The sequence below is a fragment of the Paracoccidioides brasiliensis genome (assembly GCF_000150735.1).
Source record: "Paracoccidioides brasiliensis Pb18 unplaced genomic scaffold supercont2.2, whole genome shotgun sequence".
Classification (NCBI taxonomy): Eukaryota; Fungi; Ascomycota; class Eurotiomycetes; order Onygenales; family Ajellomycetaceae; genus Paracoccidioides; species Paracoccidioides brasiliensis.
In genome coordinates, this window is record NW_011371359.1 from 2,560,657 (window position 1) to 2,577,459 (window position 16,803).

The following is a 16,803-nucleotide window of genomic DNA, read 5'->3' on the forward strand; positions in this document are numbered from 1 at the left end:
TACTGGCCTTGGGGGGGGGGTGGGGTGCTGTATTGGCCTTGCAGTGGCCGAAGGCGGATGCCGGAGTTAGAGGGATGGTTTGACTTTTCGTCTTTGGAGTCGTAGGAGGAGTCGATGGCGCCGAGGATCATTTTGGTGAGCTGGTGGGTTTGGTTTGGTTAGTTTCTCTCTCTCTCTTTTGCTTATGTGTTTGTTTTTTATGGAGTGGTGGGTGGTGGGTGGTTGGTTGCTCGAAACTTACCCAGAGTTCTGGGGTTAGGTCGACGGGTGGGTTGGCGCGGGACATCTCATCCTGTTCGACTTCGAAGTCTGTTTTTGTTGCTGTTAGGAATACCGATCTCTTTGGCCCTGTCATAGTATCGTTTACTTACTGGATGTGCAGTCAATCAGTCCACCAATACCGGGCTCTTCGTCAAGCTTGCTTAAGAACTCGCGGGCCTTCAAATCGTTTCCGACCTGTGCAAATTGGAACGAGATTGCGCCAGCCCCATACTTGGGAAGCGATTGCAGTTCATTGGTCGCCTGTCTAATAGCATCAAATACAGCACCCTGCGGCTCTCCAGCAGGCTGCCCATCAGTAACGGTAATGACCAGGACTGGCTTCCTCAGTTGACCACTTCGCGCTGGACGAAGCACTAACGGCTCCAGGACCTTGTTCCTCAAGCTCGTTCCCATCGGGGTCAGACCCTTAAACTGAATGGTGTTGATGAGTTGTTCGATCTGCTGTTCGCCGCGGATGTTATCGCCCTGCACGTCAGAGTTCATGAAGCGGATCTGAATGCCATCGTCGTCGAATAGCGTAGCGGCATAAGTGACACGGTTGAGAATCAATTTGAGATCCTTGATGCGATCGCCATTTTCTTCAAATTGCATGGAGCCGCTGTCATCGATGTAGAGGATGATGTCGAAAAGGGCAAGTTTGATGATGTCTTGTCCCACCTCCCGGGGAACGCGCCATGTAGCACAGAGCTGATCAACCTGGTTGGTGATTCGTGAAGCAATTTGATCGAGGGCCGGTGAATTTGGGGGGTACATTGCTTGAAGGTTCTTTTCCTGAACAGTACTCAAAAGGATTTGCTTATAGGCGGCAATCAACTGAGGCCCGGGGGGTTGTGGGGGGGCACCATATTGCGGAGCTCCCTGGGGTGGATAACCCGGAGCTCCCTGGGGATGGCCTTGGGGAGGATATTGGCCGGGCTGCTTCTGTCATCATGATCGTTTGTTAGTATAGTACGCTTTCATGTTATGCATTGACTTTTAGAGAGCAAAAATAGTAGGCGAAGCCGGAAAAAGAAAAAAGAAAAGAAAAAAAGAAGAAAAAAAAGAGCTAAATAAAATAAAATTAAGAAAAGAGAGACGTGAACAAGATAGGAAATCAACGAACGTAAGGGGGTTGATTTTGAGGATAGGGCTGGTGTTGTTGAGGGTACTGCTGGTCATGAGGGTACTGCTGGTTGTAAGGCTGCTGTCCATAGGGAAGCTGTTGCGGAGGCATTCCATATTGCTGCTGCTGCTGAGGCAGCGGTGGTTGCTGTTGTTGTCCATATGCTCCTGGCGGTTGTTGGCCATAAGCAGGCTGTGGATAATTCTGCTGGTACGGAGGTCGAGAGGAAGCCTGGTAACCCGGAACTGGAGATGGAGTGGAAGGCATTCCTGGTCGTCCATATTGGTGTGGTTGAGGCGGTTGAGAAGACGCGGGGTACGGAGGTTGCGGCGAACTCGGGTATGACTGACCAGGATACTGTTGGCTATTATGCTGTCGATGCATGACTGCGGCGCAGAGAACGGTGTACTCAAAACAAAAAAGGTACGCCCCAGGAGAGAGGTTGGTTGGAAGAGACACCGGCGGATAACAGCAAGATGGAAACAGGATGAAGAGACGGATAATGAAGCACAAAGAGGCGAGGACGGTGATGTAGTTAAGAGAGAAGTGGTAAGGAACAGATTGGACAGGTTTTTGCTCAGGCCAAAACTAGTGTGCAACGGGTTACTGGGCTGGCGGGGGGCTGTGATTCGCTTACCACTGGGGGTGGACCTTGTGTTTGCGCACCTGGATAGGCCTGATATTGCTGGGTTTGGCCAGGCTGCCATGGCGATACGCAGTTAGAACAAGCATCCACAGGAAACAAGCGGTCATGTCTGGCAGAGGCCCTTTTTCAGATCTCTCCCACTTCTGTCCTATCGACATTGCCTGCGATCCAATATCTGTGTGCGTATTGGGGGTTATGAATGGGCGAACTCACATATGCGCCTTGCATAGGACCTCCAGCTGGCCGAGGACCACCAGGATAGCCCGAAGGAGGGCCACCAGCGGCTGACTGTGCCGCAGCCATCTTTGAAGCGAGCTAATTATATCATGGTAACCCAGAGGGAGGTGGTGTCAGCCATTTTGATGGCATAGATACACATCGAGAAGGAGAAAAACTTATATAAATTTTCCGAAATCCGCGGGTCGCAAAAACCCTAAGGAAGACAATGGCGGGGTATCATTGGAAGGACTCAGGGACAGGAACTTACACCCATACTGAACTTTGAGAGTCAAAAAGTCAAAGAGACAAATGAGAATGAGAGTGAGATGGTCACCGAGAGATATACTAGAGAAGAAGATAGGCAGAGATGGGCAGCCAACAGCGGACACAGAGAGTTTTTATATACACTCTGAGGAATCCTTGTGGAGGGCGTTACAGTACGCCCGTACCCGTGGCTGTAATTATGACGTTAAGCGGGGCAAGGAAAAGCTGCAGTCTCTGGAAAAGACTGGGTCGCAACCCATCTGTATGCCAGTTCCATCGGTCATGTCATCGGTGTAATGCTAGTTATGTACCAGTGCACGGTAGTGACCAGCGGCCGGTCACTTGGATGCTGGACATTCCATGCAGATGGGCGTACCTACGGTGTATAGCGGGGTGCTTTCGCGAATACTGCGAATGGCGAAGCTCCGGATTTGAAGAAAACACCATTCAGCCTCCATTAATTCATTCTTGGAGCTGCAGGCACCCAGCTATACCGAAAGACGTTGGTTTCCCTAGGAACCATATATGGAGGAGTCCTCCATGCAGACAGAGCTTATGTGTATTTCATCCGGAATTGGGAGGGGGCACGTAATACAGCTATTTAACTCATACTACGCCCGGGCAGTTGCGGGAATAATTATATCAATACGGGTGCATAGCCACATATCTATCTGTCTCACAAGCCACATTCAGATCATTGCACCGTCCCCGCTTCATCCGTTGGAACTTGATTGTCGGAGAAGGGGCTGGGATTCAATCATTTCAAAGGTCCTTGTAATGACTATGTATTTCATTCAATGCACTTTCATATTGTGCCCCATGAGATGATACAACAGAGAATTGCAGCTGTAATATTCCGCCATTTCATCGCAAAAGTCAGCTAAAGGGACGAACAGTCTCCTTGGCGCAAGTCTCATTCCCTCTTTCAGTTGTAGGGCAACCATGTAAAGATCAATCTCCGCCGTTTCTTCTGGCTATACAACCCCTCAAGGGTGCTTCTCTTGGTGTTTCTCTTGGTGTTTCGCTACACTTAACCCCAAGGGAGAGCAAAAAACAAAGGGCGGATGCAAAGATGTCTATATATATATTTATGGCAGACGAGTTCCAGTGTCACATTCTGGCGGCTCTGCATATTCCGCAGACTTGACCATATCCAGTTGATATCGGAGATCGTAGAGCACCTGAATGGGAAGGAGAGGATGAATATATATATATGTATATTCGAAGAGCAATCTGTGTCGCAAACTTCAGCTGGGTGAGCATATCTCGAACTTGTTTCCGCCTGTTTTATAAATGCTATGTGTGGGTGAAAACGCTAGCAGACAAATAAACCGAGTCAATATAGTCTTGAATTGAATACCACCCATCTAACCCAACAACCAAATGAAGTGAAAATCTCCAAGATCAGATCATTACGCATGTAGTACACGATATGAAGAAAGAAGCTCTATTCATATACCCAACTTTGGTCCTCGCATATAACTGTCCTCCCACATTCACTTCTTCCCCTTTGCCCTCTTCTTCTTCGAACCCCCTCCACTCCCTCCAGCCTGAGACTTTGGTTGTATAACTGGCGTCGAAGCAGCCGACTCCTCACTCTTCTCATTACTTACACTTCCCTGCATACGTTCCGCTGCCCTCTGCTTCCCCTTCTTCCCCTTAGGAGGCCGATAACTCGAGCGATCGCGCAGTGGTAACCAACGTTCCGGATCCGGTTTCTTGTTCGGATCGTAGTCCTTTGGTAATCGCGATTTGCGAACTCGTTTCTTCTTCGTTTCTTGCTTGCTGGAGTCGTCTGCTGCTGGTCTCTTGCGGCTGCTTTTCCCTAGAGCGGGGGTGGTGGCTGCAGTCAAGGTTATCATTTTTGTTGCCGCGGTGTTGGTGATGGAAGGGATTCCGGCAGCTTCAAGGGAAGAAACGTCGATGTCAGAAATTAGATCTTGGATGGGGGAGAGTTTATCTACAATCGATTTCACTCTATCGGGTGATATCGTTGCGTATGATGCAATGCAACCCGCAATCGCAACACGGTCGTTAGGATCGGCGTCATAGAGTTTGCTGAAAATTTCACCGGCGAAAGCGAGGTCTGAAGGGTCGCCGGAGGCCAGGAGGGATGAAGCGGCGGCGCGGAGGAGAGAGGGAGATCCGACCGGACGCGATAGCCAATGCGATGCTGCTTTCGCGAGCTCTGCCCTTATGTGGCTTCTGCGGCCTTGGAGTTTATAGAGGGAAATCAGTATGCTGAGAAGCCCTGGGTTGAACCGGATATCTTTATCAGACTCTGATATTGATTTGTCGAGTCGTTGCAGGAATGCTTCTAGGGTAGAGATGGCAGAGCTGACGTTTCCGGCTGCAAAATATAGTTGGATGATTGTGAGGATGAGGCCAACATCTTTTGGTCTCTTTTCTAGCAGGGGAAGCACTTCTTTGAGACCGGCTTTGCCTGTTCCATCCAGCACGTGAGCGGCAATGTTGAAAACGGATAGCGTGTTGATGTCAGGTGATAGGGTGGGAGATGGATGCTGGGAGAGAGCCTTTTCGATTGATCTTGCTATGCCATCGAATTTGCGGACCAGAAGGTCTACCACGTACGAGTTTCCGGTAAGTGCTCTAGTTTGGAAGGAAAATAGTTTGTCGCTATCGGTTGAGGTTGGGATCTCGTGGAATTTTTTGTGGAGGAAATATGGATTTGATTCTGTCTTGGAAGCAAGAAGAACGTTGTTTTGTGCTATTTTCTTTGTTGAAAACTCGGGGATTCTGTAATAACGGAGGTTAATATCTCTTCAACAAATTAGTGCTAAAAACTTACTCAGCTATATTGATTTCTGAAGAAAGGCTTTTGGCTTCATCAATTTTCCCTTGCTTCAGCGCCACATATAATTGTTGGACGGTAATAGGGAGGAGTTCTGCCGCCTTGTCTTCAGGTGTAAGATCATCGGATGATTTGCAAAGCTCTGAGGTTTAATCGGTTAGATATTGAACATGGTTGGAGCCAGGGCATATTGGGAAGATAGAGAGGCAAGCCTTTTGCTCGTTTCAGTAGTGCTCCTCCAACTTCCAACTTCCCCCTCCCTATTGCAACGCATGCCACATTATAGGTCGTTTCGAATCCCTCTAGGTCTTCCCGACTAGGTTTTGTATTCTGAACCAGGTTTCCCAATCCAGCCCACTGGAGTTGTGCCTCCGTTGCTCGGGAATTAATTCGCACATCAATTTTCTCACCCGCTAGGGCTGGATCCTCAGCGGATAGCTCCTTGTATATGTCTGCAGTTCGACGGAAGTGTTCTGCACGATATGTCTAGAGGTATATTCATAAGTGACCATCCCGCAGAACAAGCGATATCCCGAGTTCAGGAGGCCGACAAACGTACAGCTTGGGCCTCAACATGTTTTCCTCCTCTTCCAGTCTCAGCACTTGCAGCAATCTTTATCGCATCCTCCAGCTTCCCAATCTTGTACAAGCAATAAGACCACTCCAGCGGGACCCGATTTTTGAGCGCATCCCCGCCTTCCTCGACGACTCGGATTGCGTCTTCGAAGCGGTCCAATTTCACCAGGGCAACAGTTTTTACATGGAGGGCGTGAAGATCATGCTTCGATTTTTTCAACACCGCATTGCAAGCCTTGATGACTTCTTCATGGTCGTCGATTGTGCTTCGTTGGAGCAGCGCACTGATGCTCTGCGTGGAGGTCGCCATTGGGCGTCTCTTCAGCCGTCGCAACGGCACCTGAAGGGTTTAAAGGGGGAGTAGAATCACGCAACAATGGCAAAATGCACTTTGACATAGAGGAAGTTGGGGCGATATTCAAACAACTATGTACACCGGGGACTTGTTGCTGTTGGTTAAATGGTATCAACTCCAAAGTTGTGAGTTTTCTCCGGCGAATGTTGAATTGTAACCAAGCCCCACAGATCCCAAATTACAGGCCAAGCCGGGATGTCACATGATGCAAACTCTAAGCTTCGAGAACATCCAATGGATCAACCAAATCCTGCAACCTCACTCCAATATCCGCTCCAACATCAATCACTCTTCCAAGTTCAACGGTTCAACCAGGTTCTGTCTGTCCAGGAGTAAAATCTGCCGTCTCCCGGATATCGAGTTAGCAATGCACATATACTCTCGAGACCTGGATTCCGAGGTTCCAGAAAAACCAATGCATGCACTTTTCTACATTTGTATCTTGCCCTGGCTGAAGCTTCATACCTTTCGAGCAAGCTCTCTGGCCTTACCCGTTTTCGTCGTCTAGTGCAGTGAGCATTTCTCCGAGACCTCCTATATGCTTGCTTATCCCATCGACGATTAGCTCGTGCACGCGGTCCTCACCAGCGAGCTGATAGGTATATTGGTCGCGGGACTGACCCATTGTTAGAAGCTGGATGTAAAGGATGTTTTGGTTTACTCGCCTTTATCCTATCCACCCAATTTCTCTGACATCAGATCCAAGTTGCGCTGTGTGGGAAGCAATGTTCGAGAATCATATGTCGTCCATAGATTTCCTATCCAGCCTGAAAACCTGATTAGAAAACAGCATTTTTAATCTTGAAGACCTCTTTGAAAAGTTAAAAAAAATCAGCTTTCATATCATCAGCTTACGGCTGTATTCAAAAGTGACCTACCCGTTATTCTGCTTGGATAACCGCTGTTGAGAAATAAAGTAATTTATTTCAATAAGTTAAGGGGGAAATACAAAACCATCCAGCATCTGTCATACGCAACCGAAGATGGATTGTCAGCTTTTAATATGCCTGAAATGCCCAGTTGCTGCCAGTCACAGGCCTGAAGCCTGATACTAATTCAATTGTCTCAGCTGACATGCACTGGAAGAAGAAATATCAACTGGGTATGTTGACAGCCCCAAATGACCATACTGCGGGTTAAGTAATGCTTTTGATTGAAGTCACCAGTCTCATGTTCTTTCAGATTGTGCATATCTTGTCTATGTTAACACCTGTGGACAATCAGTTAAAAAGAGCCTTCATGCACAAGATGACTGCAATGAGGATGATACATCAAGTTTCGGGACTTTTACCTTCAATTGGACATACACTCAATTTTGCAAGTCAACAACAAAATGAGCACAAGTTATCTTTCTCCTTCCTCCACTTTTTTTCTTTTTCTTTTCTTTTCTTTTTTTTTTTGTTTTGTTTATTAAGACACCATCATCTATTGCACAATCGGACACACTCATACGCATGCATACACACTCCATCACGCGACCCCCCAGGTCATACGTGCAGAATGCATGTTATGTTCGTGAGCCAATATTGATAGTAACATCCTGCCAGTCACCCAACATGCTACCCTCAGGGAAACATCCTGCGCAAGGTCCAGATATCCCTCGGCGCAGTCTTCTTGAGAAACAACCGCGAGTGATCTGCCATTCACTCTTTGATAGGCTGCGATTCTCAGGGCTCTTTACAGGCGTCATCCACTGACGTGAATTTTACGTCCTTCGATGTGAAGAAGGCAATCAGTTTTTCGGGGTAAGCTGGGATTATGATGTAACTTCACGTTTGGTTAGAGCGGTTGAGCAATAAAGGGGAGGAAGGGTGATGGTTGGGATGAAGGATCCATGAGAATGCTGGTGTCAGTATAGCACGCAATGCATGTACTATACCTACATACCTTGGTGAAATCAAATTAACTCGAATAGAATCCACCCAAGCATTCTTTCGAAGCGAGCGCATCAATCATCTCGCTCCAAACTTGGACTTTGAATATGTCGCGGAGCCAGGCAGATCAAAGAACCCGCCAAGACTGCCTATAAAGATCAGACGTCTGTCTCGGGCCGGCGCTAGTTGTCGTATATAGAGTTCCTGTAAGGTTGATATCAAACATGGAGGTGTCTGGTTTGGTGGGAGGGAGGGAGACGTCTGCAATTAAGGGCTTCTAATTCTCAAAACCACGGTCATAATGCGCGGCAAAATTTGATGGGGTCTAATCTCGAGGGTGAAAGCGAATTTGTCCTCATCATCGTCCCCAAACAATCCATCGGGTCCAGCTTTCCCAGCATTTGCAATGACAATGTCGCAAGTGCTGCTCGGGGAATTCATGATAGCCATCTCGAACAGGCGAACCTGCTCCTCCAAAACCCTTACATCGCATCGAACGAAACACCCCTTTCCTGTGTGAAAATCGTCACTTCCCCGTGGCCTTTTGATCTTGGATTCAACAAAGAGATACGTTCAAAGCAGCGTACCCAGCCAGTTCCGCTGCAAGTGAAGATCCAGATTCTCCATCCACGTCGCCAAACGTGACATGCACTATTTAGGGGCCATTCGAGTCAATGAATTGTTCTCTTTCCTTCCGTTCACGCGCCTGCCAATTGGGACTTCAGGGGCAGATGGTGAATAAACGCACCCGGCTTTGGTGAAGGCTTCTACAAATGGTCTGCCTAAGCCTGATGCACCTGTGAAACCAGTGTTTTCAAAATATCAATAACAAGGTTTTTAACTAAATAAATACCTCCGGCCATGATGACACTCTTGCCCTTGATATCCTTGATTACTAGTGGAATACTGCAATCAAGTATGCGGTCTTCATGCTTTCCCATCGGCATTCTGCTCGATTTATATATCACTATGTTCTGATAAATATTTTTGGTGATGTAACAAATGGTGCTAGGTTAACCTTGGTTATATATGATTCATATATTTATATACCAAGTGGTGATTGAGAATGTTCGCTCTATTAGGTAATGAATGTAAGAGCTCGCGAAGGGATACTCTCAATACATCCTGTTAACAGTGACTGCTTTGTCTTTCCCCGCACTACGCTGCTGGAGGTTGGACCGGACACAGTCTCTGGTTGAGACTGAGGTGACAACCTTGAAATCCTGAATTTCTCGTTCTTTGATTTCGTGTCAATTCGATCTCGCGAAACCAGTCACCTCGTATTCACGCGTCACTGCAGCTGGTGTAAGTCGTTGTCATGCCTCCAAGAGGAATGATCTCATAGACTGGAAGTGCAAAAATGTCTCCAGGGTAGGTATATAATGTTACCATCAGTGTTCAACAGTCATCTCTAAGACCAACTACATGGACGATTTATGAATCTGTATGAACCTGAAGAACAGACAGTTCTGCCGTCTAGATTTCAAGTTTAACTATTTCCCAGGCTTCAGACCAGATCTGGAGCTTTAAAATTGAAATTTCTTCCTGCAAAGATTATAGCCAATATCTTGAATCACTACACATGAGATCATGTTTAGCCGGGTGAAAACTTTAAGAATCCCTTTTTACTGCCTCTGCTATTGGTATGATTTTTATTAATATCACTTCAACTGTCTTTCTGATCGTTCTCATCTCGTCACGGTGCCCGAATCATGAACTATCGGTTAGGGGTTGGTGATTAAACTGTTAGGCCAAAGGGACCATAAGAGCTCCTGACTGACTTATACAGGTCCCTGGAGGGGCTTCCCATCTTGATACACATCTTTATTATTTTTTACTACCTTTACACTTTTATCTTTCATGCTATTTCATTATATCTGATCTTATACAGCAATAAGACGTATGTAGTTTTATTACTAAAATCTCCTAATATCATTGACGTGTACAATCGATGTGATTGTGCTTATTAGTTGCATTGAAAAGACAAAATGACAGATTTTTTCAACATAATAGATTAGTAACGACTGAACTCTCTTTATCAGCATTTTACTCTCCATCCTCTTGAAGCTAGGTTAGTCCTTAATTCTCCAAGTAGTTTTCCGTGCTTCTCCGTGTTGATATCCACCCTTATCCTGCAGTACGGCCTGGCCAAGTGCTACAGCGTGAATGCCATCATCACGCTTGTCAATCTCCTCAAGTTTCTCTCCCACCTGGTGATCGAGTCGGCGGCGAGGAGGAAGCCAGCTTTGCCATAGCATATCCTCAAGAGAATCCATATATTTGGCATGTGCAACATCATCGCCTGTGAGGAATGACCCAGAAAAGCCATGTTGAACGACATGGCCATCATCTGCCACTAGGAAAACTGATATGTTCAAGGCTCTACGAGCGATATCGAGTGTATGAAGTCTTGGTAGGGCTATTCAACAGGGCTCCAAGTCACCGATCGTGGCGCGACGACCCGGGATTCTCTCGGCAGCATAGCCGATCACACGATCACCGTTCTCGGTGATATGAGCTGGGAACGCAGGTCCGATATTGTGTGTCCTTCTATAAGGGAGTAGATCTCCGTATCCTTTGAGACACTGTAGACATCTTCGGGCGACCACCCCAGCAAGCGATGATCCCGTTTGGGTGAAGTAGACCGGTACGATGTAACGTGGAGGACAGATGATTCTGACACTGCATCTCTTCATCCCCAGCAAATGCCTCACTCAAGAGATGCGCATACTCAAGACGGACAGAGTGCCAGACCGTCTCGATACCCGAGAGAGTCCGCCGTTCGACTGAGTCAAGAACAAGCTTGCCATTACCTCCAGCTTCAACAAGCCTGCTAATATTCCAATGACCGGTGGAGACGGTATCAAGAGCCAGTCTTACCTTGAAAATCTGGAGAGGTCGGAACCTGACAGGCGCGAGACACTTTGACTGTCTTCCCCTGAGGCGTATGGATCTGGTAGTAGCCAAAATCCTGGTCACGCCCACAGGAGACCATATTCAAAATATCAAGGGTTCTATTCGTCTTCAAATGACAGAGAACTGTTTGTACACTCAGCAGAGGAAGAGTACACTTGATAGAAGAAGAGATCGATTAATTCGATATCGGAGTAGAGCAGAGTGATTCATATAACCTTAAAGATTTTCCTCTTCAAGGAGTCAGTCCTTGTCTGCAATCTATTAACTATTGAACAGCAAGAAAAGGGGAAAAGTGCGACTTAAAAAGGCGGCTTTAAAGGCGGCTTTGGGAATTGCAAACCTCCGTGGGTTAACTATACTTTAGGTTAGAGGCGCCTATAGTATTTGATTTTGGTCTAATGGTTAATAGGGTCTTTAGACTCCCATTGGCCCTAATCCACAATGAGCAGCCAGTGTGATGTAATTAACAAATTCAACCATTCAACCCCCTTTATTTAGTTAATATTATTACTCATGCCGCTGCTTAACATAACTAATCCACCACTCAACCCTCCCCTTTTCCTCATCCCGAATTTTAACAAATTTTCAAATTAAGCAATAACCTATAGTAGTTAAATGGAATAGGCTTTTAGGCTTGTGGGCACGCTCTAATATTATGTCCGGGGGTGTTACATTTGCTGCAAGTTGGGAGTCATTACTTTCTGGTCCCTGGATATGAATATCCCCTCAAACCTCTTTCATTAGAAATTCCCATTTGTCAATATGATTGATTCTCAATCTCATGCTCCATTTCTGCTTCTTGCCATATACTCTTTTTAATGATGGAAAACAGCTCATATCTATTGACTGCAGTAGATAAGAGAAGTAGGGAGGCATATATAATATTATACAATCTTATGATTCTGATAGAATTTTTGTCAAATTCAGCTGTAGCATGACTATCATATTCATTTAATTAACAGTCTATATTTCTCAATTTGGATGAACCTCAGTATACTTGTTAAAATACCTTCAGCAGTCGTATTAGGTCAAGATCATCTGTAGTTCAATTCTTTATACCAAGACCAATTGTTCAATTCACTGACAGTTGCCTGTATCATGAGAATTGATAAAGCTTGCTCTTCAATATAATCATAGAAGACAGAGTGTAGCTTATAGCACTGACTGCCTCCATCACTGTTACTTATTCTCTATTTCCGGGCTGTATAAAAGATGGCCTGCTCTTTCTTCTCTGTAATAGTGATTACCCAAGCTGTTGAGATAACTCCTATTAAAAGGTCAGTCTCATCAAAGTTGTACATATTCTTCAGCACAATCTCATCCACGTTGCATTATCGTACCATACGCCGCATAGAGAGCGGTTCGGAGTTGGAGAGATCCATTGGACATATCGCAAGTCGAACTTGCAGATTCCCAGATGCCGGATGCTTCCAATGCCGCTCCTCAATCCTTCAAAGTCTTCTTCGTCACCCTGGAGGAGCAGGGTAGCAACATTGTAATGTACGCATCATTACTTACGGAGATAGGGGAAGAAATTTGTCAACACGAATCCACCGGGGGGGGGGGAAAGACAGGGAATTGTGTTCGGCAGTTCATTGCTCGAGCGTCCTGACTCGCAGACACCCAAGTTTTCCATAAACCACCACCCAACAACGGGAGATCTTTGAACACAACCCTCAACCTCTTCCTTTCCGTTTTGGTTTCCACCAGTCTCTAATTATGAGGGATTTCGTTCAGCGTCAGTTTTATCGATATTAACTAGGTCCTTGGAACTAATAATATTACATGGTGACCTCATAGATTTTGTAGTGAGCAATACCCACAGCTAAGCCTCACAATACATTATCCAATCGAAGCAGATCTGCAGTCAGGACCCTGTTCCGACCTTAAAAGGCGCGAAATTGCACGTGGAATTATTGTTTTTTAATTGGTGGGAATACTTGGGTTTTGGAGCTAATGGATGCCTTCCGCTGATATCGGCAGTTTTCATGACAGGATCTCTGGCAGATTAACAGCAACATGGCCTGTCAATAATTGAAACCTTCCGCTGTGAATCGTGTCAGAAAATCGAGAATTCGACGAACATTTCCTGGGGTGGTGTTCACAAGTTGGTGCCGCTTTTTAGCATGGTATCTATTTCATAAGCTTTCGACAAATATCTCCCTGGTGTAGTGTTTTCGTTGGTGATGATGTGTTGATGTAAACTAAGCTTAGCGATAGTTTCTTGACATCAAGGTCATGAACCTTGCCGATATGTACCGCTGGGATGACACTGGGGCTATTACCATATCCAAGGTAGTCCGCCACCAGAATGAATGCATTTACTAGCTTTAATGCCAGTTTGTTTGTTTGTTTTTTTTAAGCGAAGAGACGAGAAAGCGGGAAGCATCCTTGGAATGATTATAACGGGACAACGGGTGAGTAAAGCAGATATACGAATTTCTCGTGACTTCTATGAACAAATTACGCTGTCCAGGTTCCTGTTTCAAGTTTTGAAACTTTCGTTTCTATTTGGGTCAAGGATTTTCCCGCTTCCACTTCCCAGGCCTCAAGGAGCCAAGCAATAATTGAGACATGGGAAACCCTGCGTCGTTGCTTTACTCTCCGGTGGTTGAAAAGCGGTTGGCGACAAATCCCCGACAAGGGCAGACTCGATGTCGGAGGGTCGAAGAACTCAGACACTGAACGTACGAGCAACTGTTTCGGACACGCTTCGTTCCGGCGTCCCATGTTTCTGAGCTTAATTCCAGCGCCATTGATTGCTATTGGACAATTTGGTTATTTGCCGGTTTGTCGTGCCGAGTTCCACCGGAGGTTGACAAGTTAAGCTTTCTGGTCAAAGATATGTATCTTGAGTGGGGAATCATGAACTTTAACTAAGTCTGATGCACAATATTGCTACGGGAAACCCACCAAATATACTTTGAACCTTTCAAACTCATATTCGAGATCTCGCCTTCTCGCCGATGCAGGTCATTCCTGCGTTCAAAGTCAGTGGCTTCAGGCGGTAGCTGCGCATTCAAAAGACTAAAGTGAGAATTTCAGCAGCAACAAGCTAAGCTATGAATGTGTCAATGTTTCCCTCCGAAATACACATACATCATTTTATGTCCACATTTCCCCAAGCTTCAACCTCCCTCTCCCCTAGAAGGGGTCTATAACAGGGTCAATCTCATCAGAATGGGACTATTCAAGTCCGCTGTTGATAGCCCCCATGAGTGATATTCGATTCTCAAAAAACACCCTTTTTTCGGAAGGGGACGGGTAGGAAATGTTTGGAAATCTCAACAATAAAATAAACTACTTTGGATTAAGGTTGCTCTTCAGATAGGAATAGTGGAAACTTTTGCCCCGCCGCTGGAAAGCTTTTTGGCTTGAATCTTCCTGGGTTGTTTTCTACCCGACCTTCCGAGATTCTACACAAGTACTATGGCAGTTGGGATTGATCTTTTCCACCCATAGGTAGTAGATTCGTAGAGCAAAATAGCGACCAGGACCCTTGAAGAAGTAGCGTCAGCAGGGTGCGTGCAGATTGGACATATCTGCCTGACAGCTTCATGACAGCTAACAGTGGAGCAACGACCCTGGCCAAGTAGGAAAAGCCACCTGGCATGCCCAGCGGGCCTGAGCGAGGAGTTTGAGCTGGGGTCCAACCATCCAGAAGTTGGGAAGTTTGGAAGTTTGGATCTGCACCAGTGAGTGGCAACCTTCTAATCGCATCATGAGATAGGCATGCTAGTGCCTTCTACTGGACGTCCTAGAGGAAAGAGTCTTGCAGTTTGCTCTGAGGCCTGAACATCTCTGGGTAAGGATGGCTGGTGCCAATGCTGGGTGCAACGTCGGAGATTGGGGCTGTTTTGTGGTTGTGCTGAAAGTCAAGAGGAGGCTGCTGCTAGCCAGCGAGATAGTTACAGTACATCATAGACAGGGCTTGCGACTTCAGCTGAATCCTAAGCATAACTATCTAACGTTGAATAACAACGCAAGGATGGCAAGTCGCAAAATCTAACAGCTGCTGACAAAGCTTCGAGGACGATCATCTCTACGTGTCGTATCTGCTGAGTGATCGTGGGCGTCCTTCGTCTGAGTCTAAGTTGTTGTATGTCAGTGTTTACCGGCTGAATGAATCTGGTGGCGTCTCTTAGGCGGTGATTATGCAAACGACCCGTTCCTCTGTATTCATTTGTTCATGCTCGAAGAAGGTTTCTCAATCATCCGCTATCCCTAGATCGGCGTGGCCGAACACGAGGGATCGTCTTCGTGTCTCTCTGACTTACCCAAAGCCGGAATCCCTGTTGAATATGCCGCCTCTATTAATGGGTGGATCTTAACTTTATCATTCCCAGTCCGCTGCGGATCAACGGCGATAATCTTAGCCGGATAACGATTCCCTGTGAGTAACAAATAAGTTTACTATTTCAAGCATTTCATCTCTCATGACCCAAGCCAACAAAGGAATATCTAATAATCACTGAATGATGGTTCCTCCTTGGCTGCGCCCTCAAGTCTGAGAACTGAATAGGCCCAAGGGGTGCGACATATTTTCAGGAACAACAGTGATTGGTTGCTCTGGTGAAAAGATAGCAAGATAAGTAATTTATATATATATATATATATATATATATATTTAAACTATGCTGTTTAACTTTCATGACTCAACTTGCGCCAGAGAACAAGGCTGGTTCGCTCCAGACCCAATTCTCCCTGACTGCAGGCAGAAATACCTGAATCATTCCACCTCTCATTTCCAGCTTATTGGACATTCATGCATCAAGACTGTTGCTTGAAAGCTGGCAATCTGGAAGCAACACACTCTGTTCAGGTTTCAAACCTCTATGGCTTCATAAGAAAGTTTCGGGAGCCAAGAACCAATGATAGTAATAAACCGAACAATCTGGCTTGTCTGGGATCTTCATTTTACTTTTCCATGGCATTGTCATCTTTTTAACTTTCCCCTCCCCGTTTTTGAAACATGGAAATCCCGAGGAACCAAGGTCTCGAGCCGGGAAACAACATAACGACCGAAAGGCAAGAAAATAACCTACAAGCGTTTATTAATGAGGGAAGCTAAGATACGAAGTATTTTGTCTCTCGATACGTTTCTGACCCAAGAATAGAAATGGATTCCTCCGGTTCCCAGAAATAAAGATGTTGGGTCACAGTTTTGAAACTTGCATGTCATCAATGTTTACCTGCTTCTTGTGTCCGAGCCTCCGGATTAATGAGGCCGTCATAATTTGGAGGACATGGGATCTGGACAGTGGACTAGTGACTTGCGTGTCAGCCACCATCGATAAGCTACAGCACTCTGGAGAGATCGTGGATTGCCAAGGTGCATAGCATAACTAGCACGACCCAAGTCATTTCCTAGTGGGGAATATACAAGCTGTGGGGTTTCTGAACTGTCCTATATTTATTCCGCTCTCCTGACATTCCATCATGTGAAGTTAAAAACAGACGGATCCTGCAACCCACCATCAGCAAAAGACCTCCGCAGTAGGGCCTGGAAATAATAATGGGGGTCGGGTGATTGTCATCATGAGTGATGGGGCAGAGTGGAGCGTTTTAAATTCATAGACTGGCGAAGGAAATGAAATGGGGAGTTAGGGAGACGTTCAGGGGCGAGTTTTACCAGGAGCGGATATAGGGATATATGACGAGTTCCCGGTGATCAAATTCGGGGGGAGCTGACATATGGTGTTGAAAAATAGAAAGCATCAATAATACGGGCGGCGGCCGTATGCACGAGACCGGCTT

General features: G+C 46.1%; 5 protein-coding genes across 5 annotated transcripts in view; all 5 read right to left on the minus strand.

Annotated features, from left to right (window-relative positions):
• PADG_11352 (uncharacterized protein) overlaps positions 1-1,768 on the minus strand; it is a gene marked incomplete at both ends in the record, with an annotated part of 2,036 nt that extends 268 nt beyond the window's left edge. Inside the window, 3 exons of the mRNA XM_010759602.1 lie at positions 242-309; positions 372-1,203; positions 1,385-1,768. Of these exons, the coding sequence (XP_010757904.1) occupies positions 242-309; positions 372-1,203; positions 1,385-1,768 (1,284 nt within the window). The remainder of the gene's footprint in view (positions 1-241; positions 310-371; positions 1,204-1,384) is intronic.
• A 2,241-nt stretch (positions 1,769-4,009) lies between these two features.
• PADG_11353 (signal recognition particle subunit SRP72) lies at positions 4,010-6,211 on the minus strand (the record flags this gene model as incomplete). The annotated part of the gene is made up of 4 exons (XM_010759603.1): positions 4,010-5,270; positions 5,323-5,465; positions 5,569-5,811; positions 5,885-6,211. The coding sequence occupies 4 exons, from the start codon at positions 6,209-6,211 to the stop codon at positions 4,010-4,012; spliced, it is 1,974 nt and encodes a 657-aa protein (XP_010757905.1).
• A 330-nt stretch (positions 6,212-6,541) lies between these two features.
• PADG_11354 (uncharacterized protein) lies at positions 6,542-6,881 on the minus strand (the record flags this gene model as incomplete). The annotated part of the gene is made up of 2 exons (XM_010759604.1): positions 6,542-6,644; positions 6,748-6,881. The coding sequence occupies 2 exons, from the start codon at positions 6,879-6,881 to the stop codon at positions 6,542-6,544; spliced, it is 237 nt and encodes a 78-aa protein (XP_010757906.1).
• A 1,516-nt stretch (positions 6,882-8,397) lies between these two features.
• On the minus strand, positions 8,398-9,077 carry PADG_02008 (uncharacterized protein; the record flags this gene model as incomplete). Its single annotated transcript, XM_010758857.1, has 2 exons — positions 8,398-8,642; positions 8,984-9,077. 2 exons carry the CDS (start codon positions 9,075-9,077, stop codon positions 8,398-8,400), a joined length of 339 nt encoding a protein of 112 aa, XP_010757159.1.
• Positions 9,078-10,202: 1,125 nt separating this feature from the next.
• On the minus strand, positions 10,203-11,125 carry PADG_02009 (uncharacterized protein; the record flags this gene model as incomplete). Its single annotated transcript, XM_010758858.1, has 4 exons — positions 10,203-10,549; positions 10,574-10,806; positions 10,862-10,916; positions 11,011-11,125. 4 exons carry the CDS (start codon positions 11,123-11,125, stop codon positions 10,203-10,205), a joined length of 750 nt encoding a protein of 249 aa, XP_010757160.1.
• Positions 11,126-16,803: the final 5,678 nt, after the last annotated feature.